Source organism: Ranitomeya variabilis, chromosome 6 (genome assembly GCF_051348905.1).
Source record: "Ranitomeya variabilis isolate aRanVar5 chromosome 6, aRanVar5.hap1, whole genome shotgun sequence".
Classification (NCBI taxonomy): Eukaryota; Metazoa; Chordata; class Amphibia; order Anura; family Dendrobatidae; genus Ranitomeya; species Ranitomeya variabilis.
Window position 1 is genome coordinate 133,802,494 of NC_135237.1, and position 12,976 is coordinate 133,815,469.

Sequence of the window (12,976 nt, forward strand, 5' to 3'; positions counted from 1 at the left end):
AGTTTTTTTTTTTCTTTTGCCATGGCTACTGTATAGATTGCCCTTTTTATGCAGAATTGACCGTTTTATGTCTTTTATATATTGAACCACTTTTAAGGAAAATGCTAACTGTTTTAAGGTTATAGGTTGTGCAAGGTTCATCTGAGATATAGATCCAGGACTAAAACGTTCCACATGGGCCAATAAACCACATTTATTTTTTCTATCGGAGTGCTGCCTTCATTGTTTTGGATAATGGCATGAGGTTTGGTACATACCTGGAAGGATTTTTTGCACCCTTTGTTTTCTTTTGGTGCTGCTTTTTGATATATATAGATGGATAGATAGAGATAGATAGATAGATATACCCCTCCCCCGCCGTCTGTGCTGCTGTAGGATTAAATGAGTCTCAGACCTGCAAGGCAATATCTATGCCAAGCATGAACTTAACGCGTTTCAGTTTGTATTGTGGCCATTGGAATAACGAAGGCATTATTTGTAGATGGGCCTCGAGGGGCTTCGGCATGACTATATCCGGAAGGCAGAATACCCCTTCAGCTCGGAACAAAAGTGGATGGCTGTGAAATGTGTGCACAGAACTCAGCAGGTACGTGGCTATTTCCCAGCAGAAGTGCCTCTAACTAAAGCAGTAGTGACTACAAAGGCATAAAGGGACAGGTCTATGCTACTTAAAGGGGTTGTCCATACATCTAATATAGATGACCTATTCCATTGAATAGGAGGTAATACACAGCGCTCTACAGCGGCCCCTGATTGGTGGTGCCGCCTCGTGTCGGCCCCCCAGCAATATAATAGCAATGACCTATCCTCATGATGGGTCATCAGTATTGGATGTCTGGATAGAAACCCCATTTAATATATTAAAAAAAGAAAAAAAAATGTTCTACTTTGCTAAAAGGAGCAGGATAGTAAAATGATTGCCGTGTGGCCTGCCATCAGGCACTGTGTTACTTACTAGCAGCGTTTCACTGTCATCGCTTCCAGGATAAGGCGGAGATTTGCTATATGAAAGGGGCCTACGAGCAAGTGGTTCGGTACTGCACAACGTACAACAGCAAGGGCCACAATTTACCGCTCACTCAGCAGCAAAAAGAGCTGTACCATCAGGAGACGGCGTACATGGGCACCGCAGGCCTGCGAGGTAAGGAGTTCTCACCGCAACGGTTTTCTTCTTTTTTTTTTTTTTTTTTTTTTTATAAGAAAATGGTGAAGATGAAATAGTCTAAAAGAAAAGCGCTGTCACTCATAGCAACCTCACAGAAGAGATTTCTGAGAAGGATTAACAATGTGCTGGATCTGTGCTGCTCAGCTACAACGCTCACACTCCATTTCTTGCCTCCATTTATTGCATATGCCCCAAACAGCTGCTGACATGACATGTTTCATTGTAGGGTGATGCAGATGAAACAGTGGCATCAAGCTTACAAATACCTTATCAGCGATTTATGATGTGTCATTTAACAGGACACTAATGGCCTGTAGGTAACGGATGCTGCTGTTAGGCGTCAATCACACACATGCCACCATGTCATCCCTCATACAGCGTGAAAGAATCATGAAAGTCATGACTTATACATTTGATTTAAAAAAAAAAAGTACACCATGTACACTTTTCAGTACACAGATTTGAGAGCTAGTCAGAGGCCATACAGACTCTCCTTTCACCTCCCAAGTGGCTGGAGTTTTGTGGACATGTTTAGCATGGCTGGCGAGAGGTTTCTCTATGTACACTCTACATGTGAACTGGCCCTTGGACGCTTTCTTAAATCTCCCCTTTCTATAATTATTCTAGTAGATCTAAAGTCAGATCTGATGCAGCTTTGTGTATAGTGTTGATGACAGTATGCCACTACTTCGTATCTACAGCTTTTCTGACAACCTGCATGTTCTCCATGGTAACAGACTACAAACAAACGCTATGTAGACAGATGCCATATTCATGTTGTCTCCCATCTGTCCCCTACTTCTTGATCTACCTTCCATTTTTTTTTCTTTTAGTAGTTGGAGAGAGATGGGATCCTTTGACTGTGAGATCAAAAAGCAAAGATTGTTTATAGTCTATAACCATAAAGACACACTGGTTTGCAGAGATGCTGTAGACTTAGGCTACGTTCACACGATCCGGATTTTGATCCGGATCCGTAGCGGATTTTCAGCTGCGGATCCGGATCAGTTTTCCATGTTGGTTACAGTACAATGTAACCCAATGGAAAACCAAAACCGCTGTGCTAACGATCCGTTTTTCCGCTGGAAAATCCGCGCGGATTTTCCAGCGGAAAAAAGAAGTAGCATGTCAATTCTTTCAGCGGATTCCGCACCGGTTTTCCAGCAGCTCCAATAGGAAACTGCTAGTGGAAACCCGCAGTGGAAAACGCTGAAGAAAAAGGATCAGAAAACGCAGCTCAAATTCACTGCGGAATTTAGCTGCCGTTTTCCAAAAACGGGCAGGAAAAAAAAAGGATGTAAATCCTGATCGTGTGAACGTAGCCTTAGAGGTTATCCAAGACTCTTCATTTTTTTTTACTACAGGCCTAAGAAGTAACAGGCAGCTGTTACTAAATACCTGCCTGTTGGGCCTGTGCTGATCTCTGCCAGCACAGGGCGGTCCCAGACAACTCTTGCCAGCAATTCAGCTGCTTCCGCTGACGTCATGTCAACAGAGCAGCAGCTTCTCTTCTGTGCTGCTTTTTAGACTGGATGTGACTGCCAATGTCATGCTGATTGACAGCTGGTTCCTTTCTGCATAACTGTGGGAAGCCAGCTGTCAATCTTCATCACACCAGCAGTCACGCCCAGTTCACAGAGCAGCCCAAAAGAAGAAAAACTTTCTTGTTGATGTGGAGCAGCTGAATCGCCTGCAGGAGTGGTCAGTCACCACTCTGACCCGGCACTAACATATATGTGTGTATATATATATATATATATATATATATATATATATATGTGTGTGTATATATATATATATATATATATATATATATATATATATATATATATATATATATATATATATATATATATATATATATATATATATTATGCATGTGTATGTATGTGTAGTGTGTGTATGTATGTGCAGTGTGTGTACAGTGTGTGTGTAGATTATATCTCAGTCAGTCATGGATAACGCCTTTTTAATAAGGGCTATTTATAAATCTTTTGTCTCCATCATTTCCCTAACATTCTTCACTCGTATCTTACCTTGCAGTTATTGCACTGGCATCTGGTCCAGAGTTGGGACAGCTTACATTTTTGGGCTTGGTGGGAATAATCGACCCTCCTCGAACCGGTGTAAAGGAAGCAGTCACTACCCTTATTCGCTCCGGTGTCGCAATTAAGATGATCACTGGTGATTCGCAGGAAACAGCCGTGGCCATTGGTATGAAAATAAACTATGTAGATACTGTGAAATATTGCCACTTGGCTCCGTTTGCAGTCTGATTCCTTCCATACATGTCCTCCGAGTAGTAGTAATATTAAGATGGCGGCTGGCGGGTTTTTTTTCTTCTATGCACTGTCTTTTTATGTTGTGGAGATATGTTAAGTGGAATAATTTACTGGAAGCTCCCTCTTGCATTAAGTGCTGTTACATCGCTTGACTCGCCAAGGTCGATTGGCCTGTTAAAGTGTATACAATAAAATGAGCATGTGGCGCACTAATAAGAGCATTTCTCACAGAAAACGATTTCTGCTTCACTCACTTTCCACTTGAATTATCAAGTGCATTTTTCTCATTAAATCTCCATTTTACTTTAGTGGATTAAATGGCTTCTCCCTCCCGGCCTGCCTCTTATAATGCTGGTAGAATTATTGACCCTTTCATCTACTGATTGTTCCTCATGGACACGTCACATTGCTTGTTTCATTCCGTCCTGCGCGATTCCTGATTTGTTTGGCTTGGAGACAAATGTTGCCTGTTGGTTAATTCATTACCACAGGACGTCTGTCTATAGGCTGTCTGTAGGTCTGGCAGTAAAAAAACTCTGCAAGCCTGTTGGCTATATGTTGTTGGCAATGAATTGGGAGGGCATAGTGAGGTGGTAACTTACACAGCAAACATGGGATAATAATAGAATGAATGGTATGTCTGTGTGCCAGTATAAAACACCAGGCTTGAATGGGTTGTCCATTTTTTTTAAGAAACTTTCGGCCATTTACTCGGTTACTTGTAAAGGAAAAATGCGAATTGAGCTTTACTTGCCCTCCCGGGGTCAGCGCTGTTCCCAGCTGCATTGGTGCCATCACTGACCGCTCGGCAGCTCGCGCCTTTTGCACAGTGAATGGCTGCAGCTCTGGCGACTTGATGGCGCCTCTGCAGCTACACAAAGATCGGGGCAGCAGCAGCGACACAGCGATGGACTTTGGGAGGGTAAGTAAAGCTTTAGTGTATTTTTTAACAAATAACTGAGCAGATGGCCAAATGTTTCTTGAAAGGGGGCAACCCCCTTTTTAGTGGGATTTTCTGAATTCCTTCGTATTATTAACCTTTGACATATTCCTTTATAAAAGGAATACATATAAAGCCTATTTCTGAATCCCTTCCATGGCCTGATTGGCAGGAGGCACCGCATAGTCATGGCCACATCATTCATGACAAGAATTGTGGTCCAAGCCACCCACTGCTCCTTGGCCAACAAAGCACAATCTGGAAATCTGTTGAAATCTAAAGCACTAGTAATCTTCTGTATTACACTTTTTTGATGTTTCTCATTGTGGCGGCCCTATACTCATTCCTCTACACAGCTAGTCGTCTAGGCTTCTATTCCAACGGCCTGCAGTCTCTTTCTGGAGAGGAGGTGGATACAATGGACATTCAGCAGCTCTCCCACATGGTACCTAAGGTCCGTAAACCTTCATTGTGATTCTGTGATAAGATGTTTTCCCACATTACATGAGATCTAGAATTCTGTTCTATATGTCCGTTTTTTTTTTTTTTTTATTTCATTGTGTAATCAGTTCCATTTTAATTATATATTCAAGGTATCCGTGTTTTACCGAGCAAGTCCAAGGCACAAGTTGAAAATTGTAAAGGTAAGTTGGTGTCCTTCAATGTATATTTCGGTGATTTGCCTACAGAAGACTGACTCACATGTGGCAGAATATTTTTGTAAAGCCCAGATGTACGGTATTTCACTATGTAGTGACTTTTTTTTTTTTACCAGGTGTGTTTCTGTAAAAATCCAATATCTCATCTGGCCCATGTTCTAAAAAAAATTGTTACTCTATGTAAAACAAGCAGCCCTCACACAACTGCATAGACTGAAACATGTTACAAGTCAGAAATTAGCAAAAAAAGCAAAAAACTTTTTTTCTTTTTTTTTTTTTTTTTTTTACAAATTTAATTTTGTTTTTTTCCCCCTAATTTTTTTTTTAAATATTCATGTTCGATATCTTCGTAATCGTACTGCCGTAGAAAATCATATTGCCATTTTTCTGTATAGTAAATACTCTAAATAGAAAATTAAAAAATTGTGGAATTGCACTTTTGCTGCACTTGGAATTTTTTTCCCACTTTCCATTGCATCACGTGATAAAAAGAATGGTCTCATTCAAAAGTACAAATTGTCCTGCAAAAAATAAGCCCTCGTATGGCTGTATCAATGGAAACCTAAAGAAGCTGTCACTCTTGGAAGAAGAGAGAGGAAAATCTAAAGTGCAGACAAAAAAAAAAAAATGGCTATGTCGGGAAAAGGTTAATTGTATAGGTTACTGGTCACTGCTGTAGTCTATCATAGGGACATGTTTTCCGTAACCATAAGGCCGGGGTCACACTTGCCAGTGCAATGCAAGAAACTAGCGCATCAATACCCGGCACTACCGCCGGCACTCGGGACCGGAGCGTGCGGTTGCATGTATTTCTATGCAGCTGAACGCCCCGGTCCCGAGTGCCGGCGGCAGTGCCGGGTATTGACGCGCTAGTTTCTTGCATTGCACTTGCAAGTGTGACCCCGGCCTAAGTTAAGTCATCAGTATCAGATGGGTGGGGGGTCAACACCTGACACACTCGCCAGTCGCAAGTTTGTACCTCTGGTGGTGACCTGATGGAAACATTGAATGCGGCTGCACTGTGCTGCTCTGTTCAGTGTGTGGTAGCTGTACCTGGGTGCTGCAGATCAGCTCCGACCATTGATTGGTGGAGGTGTCAGGTGGTGGACCTTCACTGCTCCAATATTGATGACCTATACTGAAGATGGATCATCATACACAAATGCACACTTTAAGGTCAATAATCAATGTCCGTGAAATTCTGTTTGTCTACTTCAGAGCTTGCAGAACATTGGTGCCGTTGTAGCAATGACAGGAGATGGTGTGAATGACGCCGTTGCCTTGAAAGCTGCTGACATTGGGGTTGCCATGGGCAAGACTGGAACGGATGTCTGTAAAGAGGCAGCTGACATGATCCTGGTGGAGGATGATTTTCATACAATTATGTGAGTCCTGTGTGTATCCATTCTGAAAATTCTTGGAAAATTGACCATTTGGCGGTTCCCTCACTTTTAATGCTTGCAATAAATTTTTCAATCGGTTTTACTCGCTTTGATTGCACATATATAATGTACATATTGTAGCTTGTCTCTAATATTAGATTGCAGTTACATCTAGAGCATTGTATTATCTGAAGGTGCTGGCGTCACCTATTTATATCATCCTGTATCTATTATTCCTTTATTATCCGATACCACAAGAATAGTGGTTATTCGTTACTGACGCTCTAGACTTTCTATTCAGCTACTGCAAAATATGTAATCTAGTTAACGATGTATAAAATCTAACTGAACATTCCGGATGTCATGACTCTGACCGAGCTGCCTGCCAGGATTCATTACTCCTAAGTACGGTATGTCATTACTGAAATGTTGGGATTTCTATGACATATTCGTTTCAGGTAGCGCTTTTTTTGGACGTGTCCTTCAGCCCATCATTGAGACCTTTTCATTTGCACTTTACAATATCATCAACCGAGACTAAACAGGATGTGAAATGATTTCTGTTTCAGGTCTGCGATTGAAGAGGGGAAAGGAATCTACAACAACATTAAAAATTTTGTTCGCTTCCAGCTTAGCACGTAAGTTGCACAGGCTCTGGGGAGAGTAACGTTATCTATGATACGTGTAAGGTAGTAAGCCACAGTCCAAAGGAATAGGTATCCAGTAGTGCTGAACAATCGTGCACGGATAAGCATGCTCGTGTGCCTTCAGCGTGCTCAAAAAATGTTTGCGTCCCCGCGGCTGCATATCTTGCTGCTGTTTGACAGCTGCTACACATGCAAGCATTGCCTGGTTGTTAAGCAATCCCTGCATGTGGTGAAGTTGTGGAACAGCCGCAGGGACTCAAACATATTTTTCGAGCACGCCGAAGACACTGTTAGCACATGAGCATGCTCAGATAACACCTTATCCGAGTACGTTCTCTCATCACTAGCCAAATATAGGGATCAAAGCAGTCGTCTTTATTCAGTGCAGCTCAAAAAGGTTCTTTCACCAGTTTGAGCATCTTGAACTGGCCACATCATGGGATAGTGGCTGCAGTGCTGAATAAAATGTGTTTATTTTTAATTTCTGTTGCAGAGATATTGACTTGTAAACTTTTAGGTTGTAATATATGATAAGCTCATGAGGGCGTTGCCAGAGATTTGTCTGTGGGGTAGTGTACTTTGTCATCTGAATGACTGACCATTCACAAACAGGAGGACTCATGCAGGGGAAAATGAACATGCCCTGAGAAAGTCATAAGAAAAGACTTATTCTGATGAGATGTAATGATAGACGAGCCTGACCTCTGCAGCTACTGTATGGTATAAATCAGATGTGAGTATGATTAAAAACACTTCCAGATCTTCTCTCACGATAGTGTGTGGGGAGAAGCTGAGCTGCATCAGGAGAGTTGCAGAGGTGTTTGTAATCACACTCCATTCTGCTGTTTTTTCCCCTTCCCCATTCTGACTGCATGAGAAGAGATCTGGAAGTTTTTGTAATTTTGCTCAGCATTGCTCTATACTACACAATAGCTGCAGAGGTCAGTGCTGAGAGCAGGACTGTCTGTCATTACAGGTCTCACAGGAGAAAGCCTGTTCCTCTGACCTACTGGAGGCATGCCCACCACCCCTCCATATGACGCCTCCTGCTTATGAGTGGTCAGCATCCTGCACTTAAAGGGAACCTTTCAGGTCCCCCGTGCCCCCAGAACCACCAGCAGTTGTCTGCATATCTAAATCCCCTGCCTAACAGTCCCTTTTATTACATTAAATGCACAGATCTTTAGAAAAAGTATTGGGTGTTAGTTTCCCCAGGCTAGTCGACCCACTTAGCATGTTATCACGTTCCTGAGGGCGAGATAACATGACTTATAATTGCTGGCTTTGCCGTCAGTACTATATAAACCTCGCGGTTGTGCACATTTTCTTTCCCTCACTACAATGAGCCTCTGAAGCCGGGTGTACGCATCCTGGCCTCAGAGAGGCGCCCTGCGCATGATCGGAGGTGCCGGAGACTTTTTGTGAGCAGTGTATATGGTAGTTTTGGATTGGCAGGAGTGGAACTGAAAGCTGCAGTTTGGACCCGCCGTAGCTTTTTTTGGTTTAGATTTGATTTTGTATTTTAAACATTGTGCTCCTCAGTAGGTAAAAAAGACCTTTTGGGGACATTCCATTATTTTGTTTTAGTTTTAGTCCGGAGATACTTTAGAGCCACTCTGGGTCTGCTAGGAACCAGCGGATCCTGCAGCGTTTTGTAAAGAGTAATGGCGGCTTCATTATCTGCACACACAACTTCATCATTGTCGCTCCACCATCTCTGTGCCCCTGCAGGCTCTAAGGATGATTAAGAACATCTTTGTAGAATCCTGTAAATATAAATCCACACTTGGGTTACACAATTCATTCTCGCTTGTAGTAACAATTCACAAAAAGCGATGCCGTTATATGCGTATGTCACGTGCCTACACGCTAATGTAAGAGTGAAGCAAAAGTGTGGCCACATTAGTCAAGAATGCAACTTCCCTGTGTGCCCGTGGTCTCTCTGATGTTCAAAAACCACCTCGCCCACTAAAAATGCCACCTATTGTCAAATGAATACAGTGGTCTCCAACTTCTTAAATGAGTAAAATTACAAAGAGATTGTAAAAACAAGTAACTATCAAAACTCTCGCGGTTCTTTACAAGGGACACACAGTTTCAATCTTGTAGCCCATCTCGTAATAAAGGAGTGCAGAGTTTAGAAGCTCTTTGCTAATGAGCTTGTAAGTGCTGCTCAGAAGCTGGCCAGATCCAGCTCGATTCAGTGCCCTGCACCCCTCCAATGTTGCAGAAGTAAGAGCTACCTCTGCTTGCCGCGTGGGAGAGTGCGCCGTTCAGACCAGCGCGTGACAATGCTGAACTGTCAAGCTTACAATGACTGTTGAAACTAAGTACAGGCGCTCGGGACTCCATGGCGGGGCCAAACAGTTAAATATGCCTTACAACCTGCTAGGTTTCCATCTATCCCCAACCTTCTCTGCCCTTGTGAAGCCAGAGCTTTCAGTCAAAGAAAAGGATGTTGATGGAGGAACAACAAGCAGGTGTGAAGTTATATATAAATGAATGTTCCTGCCATGAATCACTGAGCAGCGGGACTTAAGGTACCTTCACACGAAACGACATCGCTAGCGATCCGTGACGTTGCAGCGTCCTGGCTAGCGATATCGTTTCGTTTGACACGCAGCAGCGATCAGGATCCTGCTGTGATGTCGCTGGTCGCTGAATAAAGTCCAGAACTTTATTTGGTCGTCCGATCGCTGTGTATCGTTGTTTGAAAGCAAAAGCAACGATACCAGCGATGTTTTACACTGGTAACCAGGGTAAACATCGGGTTACCAAGCGCAGGGCCGCGCTTAGTAACCCGATGTTTACCCTGGTTACCAGCGTAAAAGTAAAAAAAACAAACAGTACATGCTCACCTGCGCGTCCCCCAGCGTCTGCTTCCTGACACTTACTGAGCGCCGGCCCTAAAGTGAAAGTGAAAGCACAGCGGTGAAGTCACCGCTCTGCTGTTAGGGCCGGAGCTCAGTCAGTGTCAGGAAGCAGACGCTGGGGGACGCGCAGGTGAGCATGTACTGTTTGTTTTTTTTACTTTTACGCTGGTAACCAGGGTAAACATCGGGTTACTAAGCGCGGCCCTGCGCTTAGCAACCCGATGTTTACCCTGGTTACCCGGGGACCTCGGCATCGTTGGTCGCTGGAGAGCGGTCTGTGTGACAGCTCTCCAGCGATCAAACAGCGACGCTGCAGCGATCGGCATCGTTGTCGCTATCGCTGCAGCATCTCTTCGTGTGAAGGTACCTTTAGTTTGAACAGTCATTGTGTTCTGGTAGTCCCTTTAAGGAGCGCACCGCCACCTGGTAGGTAGGAACCCAGGAGACAAGAGCTGATTAGACGTCTCCTGTCAGACAGGAAATCATGCGCTCTAGACTCGATAGCCATGGAGAAAGATAACGTCCTGTACATTTACAGAGGGCTGGAAGGGAAAATCAAACATGCAGATTCTGTACATTCCTGACAGCACTGCATTAAGTAAACCTGTACAGATGCCCGAGAGGGAGAGATTTTCTATAGGTGCAGGGTAAATGAAAGCGCACATATAGCGGCACATGTTTAGATCTTATGCTCTTCTGTTTGATGTTCTCTACATTAATCCATGGTGTTTCATTACATTATTTTTTTGCTTCTATCTTTAGGAGCATTGCAGCATTGACTTTAATATCCCTCGCTACATTGATGAACTTTCCAAATCCTTTAAATGCCATGCAGATTTTGTGGATCAACATAATTATGGACGGCCCTCCTGCCCAAAGGTAAAGAACTCTGGAAGGCTCTACAGACAAGCCAGCGAACGATACAGTAATGAGCCGGACACAAGGCTGCTAGTGTTGGAGAACACACAAGGGCACTTTTAGCAATGCTGTCTAATGCTAGACAATGTTAAAGGGAACCTGTCACCACAAAAATCGTATATGAGCTAAGGCCACCGGCATCAGGGGATTATTTACAGCATTCTGTAATTCTGTAGATAAGCCCCGATGTAACTTGAAAGGTGAGAAAAAAAAGGTTAGATTATACTCACCCAGGGGCGGTCCCGGTCAAATGGTTGTCCGGTGCCTCCTAACTTCATATGAAGACGTCCTCTTCTTGTCTTCCTGCCGCAGCTCTGGTGCAGGCGTACTTTGCCTGCCTTGTTGAGGGCAGAGCAAAGTACTGCAGTGCACAGGCGAAAGGTCAGAGAGGCCCGGCGCCTGCGCACTGCAGTACTTTGCTCTTCCCTCAACAGGGCAGGCAAAGTACACCTGCGCCGGAGCCGCGGCAGGAAGACAAGAAGAGGACGTCATCGCATGAAGATGGGAGGCGCTGGACCCGGATCGCGACTCCCATCGGACCGGACCGCCCCTGGGTGAGTATAATCTAACCTTTATTTCTCCTCTTTCAGGATACATCGGAGGCTTATCTACAGTATTACAGAATGCTGTAGATAAGCCCCTGACGCTGGTGGGCTTAGCTCAGATACGATTTTTGGGGTGACAGGTTCCCTTTAAGATGTGGCCCTGTCAGGAAAGTGGTTAATGCTGTATGATAAATATGGCGCATAGATTTTACTAATTTTAACGAAGGGCCCAAATCCTTAGTGGTTTTGCCTGAATATTGTTGCTGGGGCCCATGCAGACATCCATGGATTTCAGTCTGATCTCACGGACTGGTCGGAGCTCTCCTGACCCTAGAGTGACCGCTTTTATACAGCTGCATGTAAAAGTTTGGGCACCCCTGGTCAAAATTACTGCTATTGTGAACAATTAAGCAAATTGAAGGTTAAATGATCTCTAAAGTTAAAGATGACACATTTACTTTGTATGGTAGGGAAAAAATATATATTATATATGTATGTATGTCAGTCATTTTTTACATTTCAAAATTTACAAAAAGGAAAATGGGCTGCAGCAAAAGTTTGGGCACCCTTGGAGATTTGTGTGCTCAGATAACTTAAACCAAGGTTTCAGACCTTTAATTAGGCTGTCAGGGTTACGGCTTGATTACTATCATCGTTAGGACAGGCCAGGTGATGTGAATTTCCCAGCTTTATAATAACCCAGCCTCCTCTAACCTTGTGCCAAAAACCAGCAGCCATGGGTTCTTCTAAGCAGCTGCCTAGCACTCTGAAAATGGTGGAGGCCCACAATGCAGGAGAAGGCTACAAGGAGATGGCAAGGCGTTTTCAAGTTGCCCTTTCCTCACCTTTACACGCTGTGATACTTGCAAAAGGGGTGCTACTAGGTACTAACCATGCAGGGTGCCCAAACTCTTGTATCTGCCCATTTTCTCTTTTGTAATTTTTAAAATGTAAAAGCTGACTTTTTTGTGCCTAAAATACACAGGAAATGTGTCATCTTTAACTTTAGGCCTTTTAGAGATCATTTCATCATCAACTTGCTTAACTGTTCACAATAACGGTAATTTTGACGAGGGGTGCCCAAACTTTACATGCCAATGTATATTTCTATGAGGCAGTCACATTCAGGTGGGGAGACCTGCGGTCAGTCCATGGTCTAACCAGTTTGCACTGGTGTTTGCATTAGTCCATAAACAACTTGAAATGAAATATCCAGGGAAAATGGAGAGCTGTTCGGTGCAGTCACGTGTAACACAGATTTCTCGGTCTCCCATGACAGCACTACGGAGAGAGGGGATCCGCCCTTCGGGGACAGGAAACCTACAGATACATAAGGGCGGTACCTCTCCCTCGCATCAGTTGGTTTCCTGTCCCTGACGGGGAACCTCCTTTCGGCGGTACCTGCAAGGAAGACGTCGTATCCACGGACCGGGACCGGACAGTCGAGTTCTGGCAGCGAGGAGGCTCCTGCCACGGCTGGTCCGGTACCCGAAGCCGCCACCGCTGAGACCGATGGGGTTTTCAGGGTGAGCGGGGGAGAGGCCGCCGCCAGACTCCGACGGACG

At 44.1% G+C, this 12,976-nt stretch overlaps 1 protein-coding gene across 4 annotated transcripts in view; it reads left to right on the plus strand.

Annotated features, from left to right (window-relative positions):
• ATP2C1 (ATPase secretory pathway Ca2+ transporting 1) overlaps positions 1-12,976 on the plus strand; it is a 291,818-nt gene that overhangs the window by 259,179 nt on the left and 19,663 nt on the right. For all 4 annotated transcript variants that reach the window (XM_077269020.1, XM_077269019.1, XM_077269022.1 and 1 more), the window contains 8 exons: positions 482-586; positions 985-1,141; positions 3,209-3,379; positions 4,744-4,841; positions 4,981-5,031; positions 6,265-6,431; positions 6,998-7,066; positions 10,711-10,827. In XM_077269020.1, coding sequence (XP_077125135.1) covers positions 482-586; positions 985-1,141; positions 3,209-3,379; positions 4,744-4,841; positions 4,981-5,031; positions 6,265-6,431; positions 6,998-7,066; positions 10,711-10,827 — 935 coding nt within the window. The remainder of the gene's footprint in view (positions 1-481; positions 587-984; positions 1,142-3,208; positions 3,380-4,743; positions 4,842-4,980; positions 5,032-6,264; positions 6,432-6,997; positions 7,067-10,710; positions 10,828-12,976) is intronic.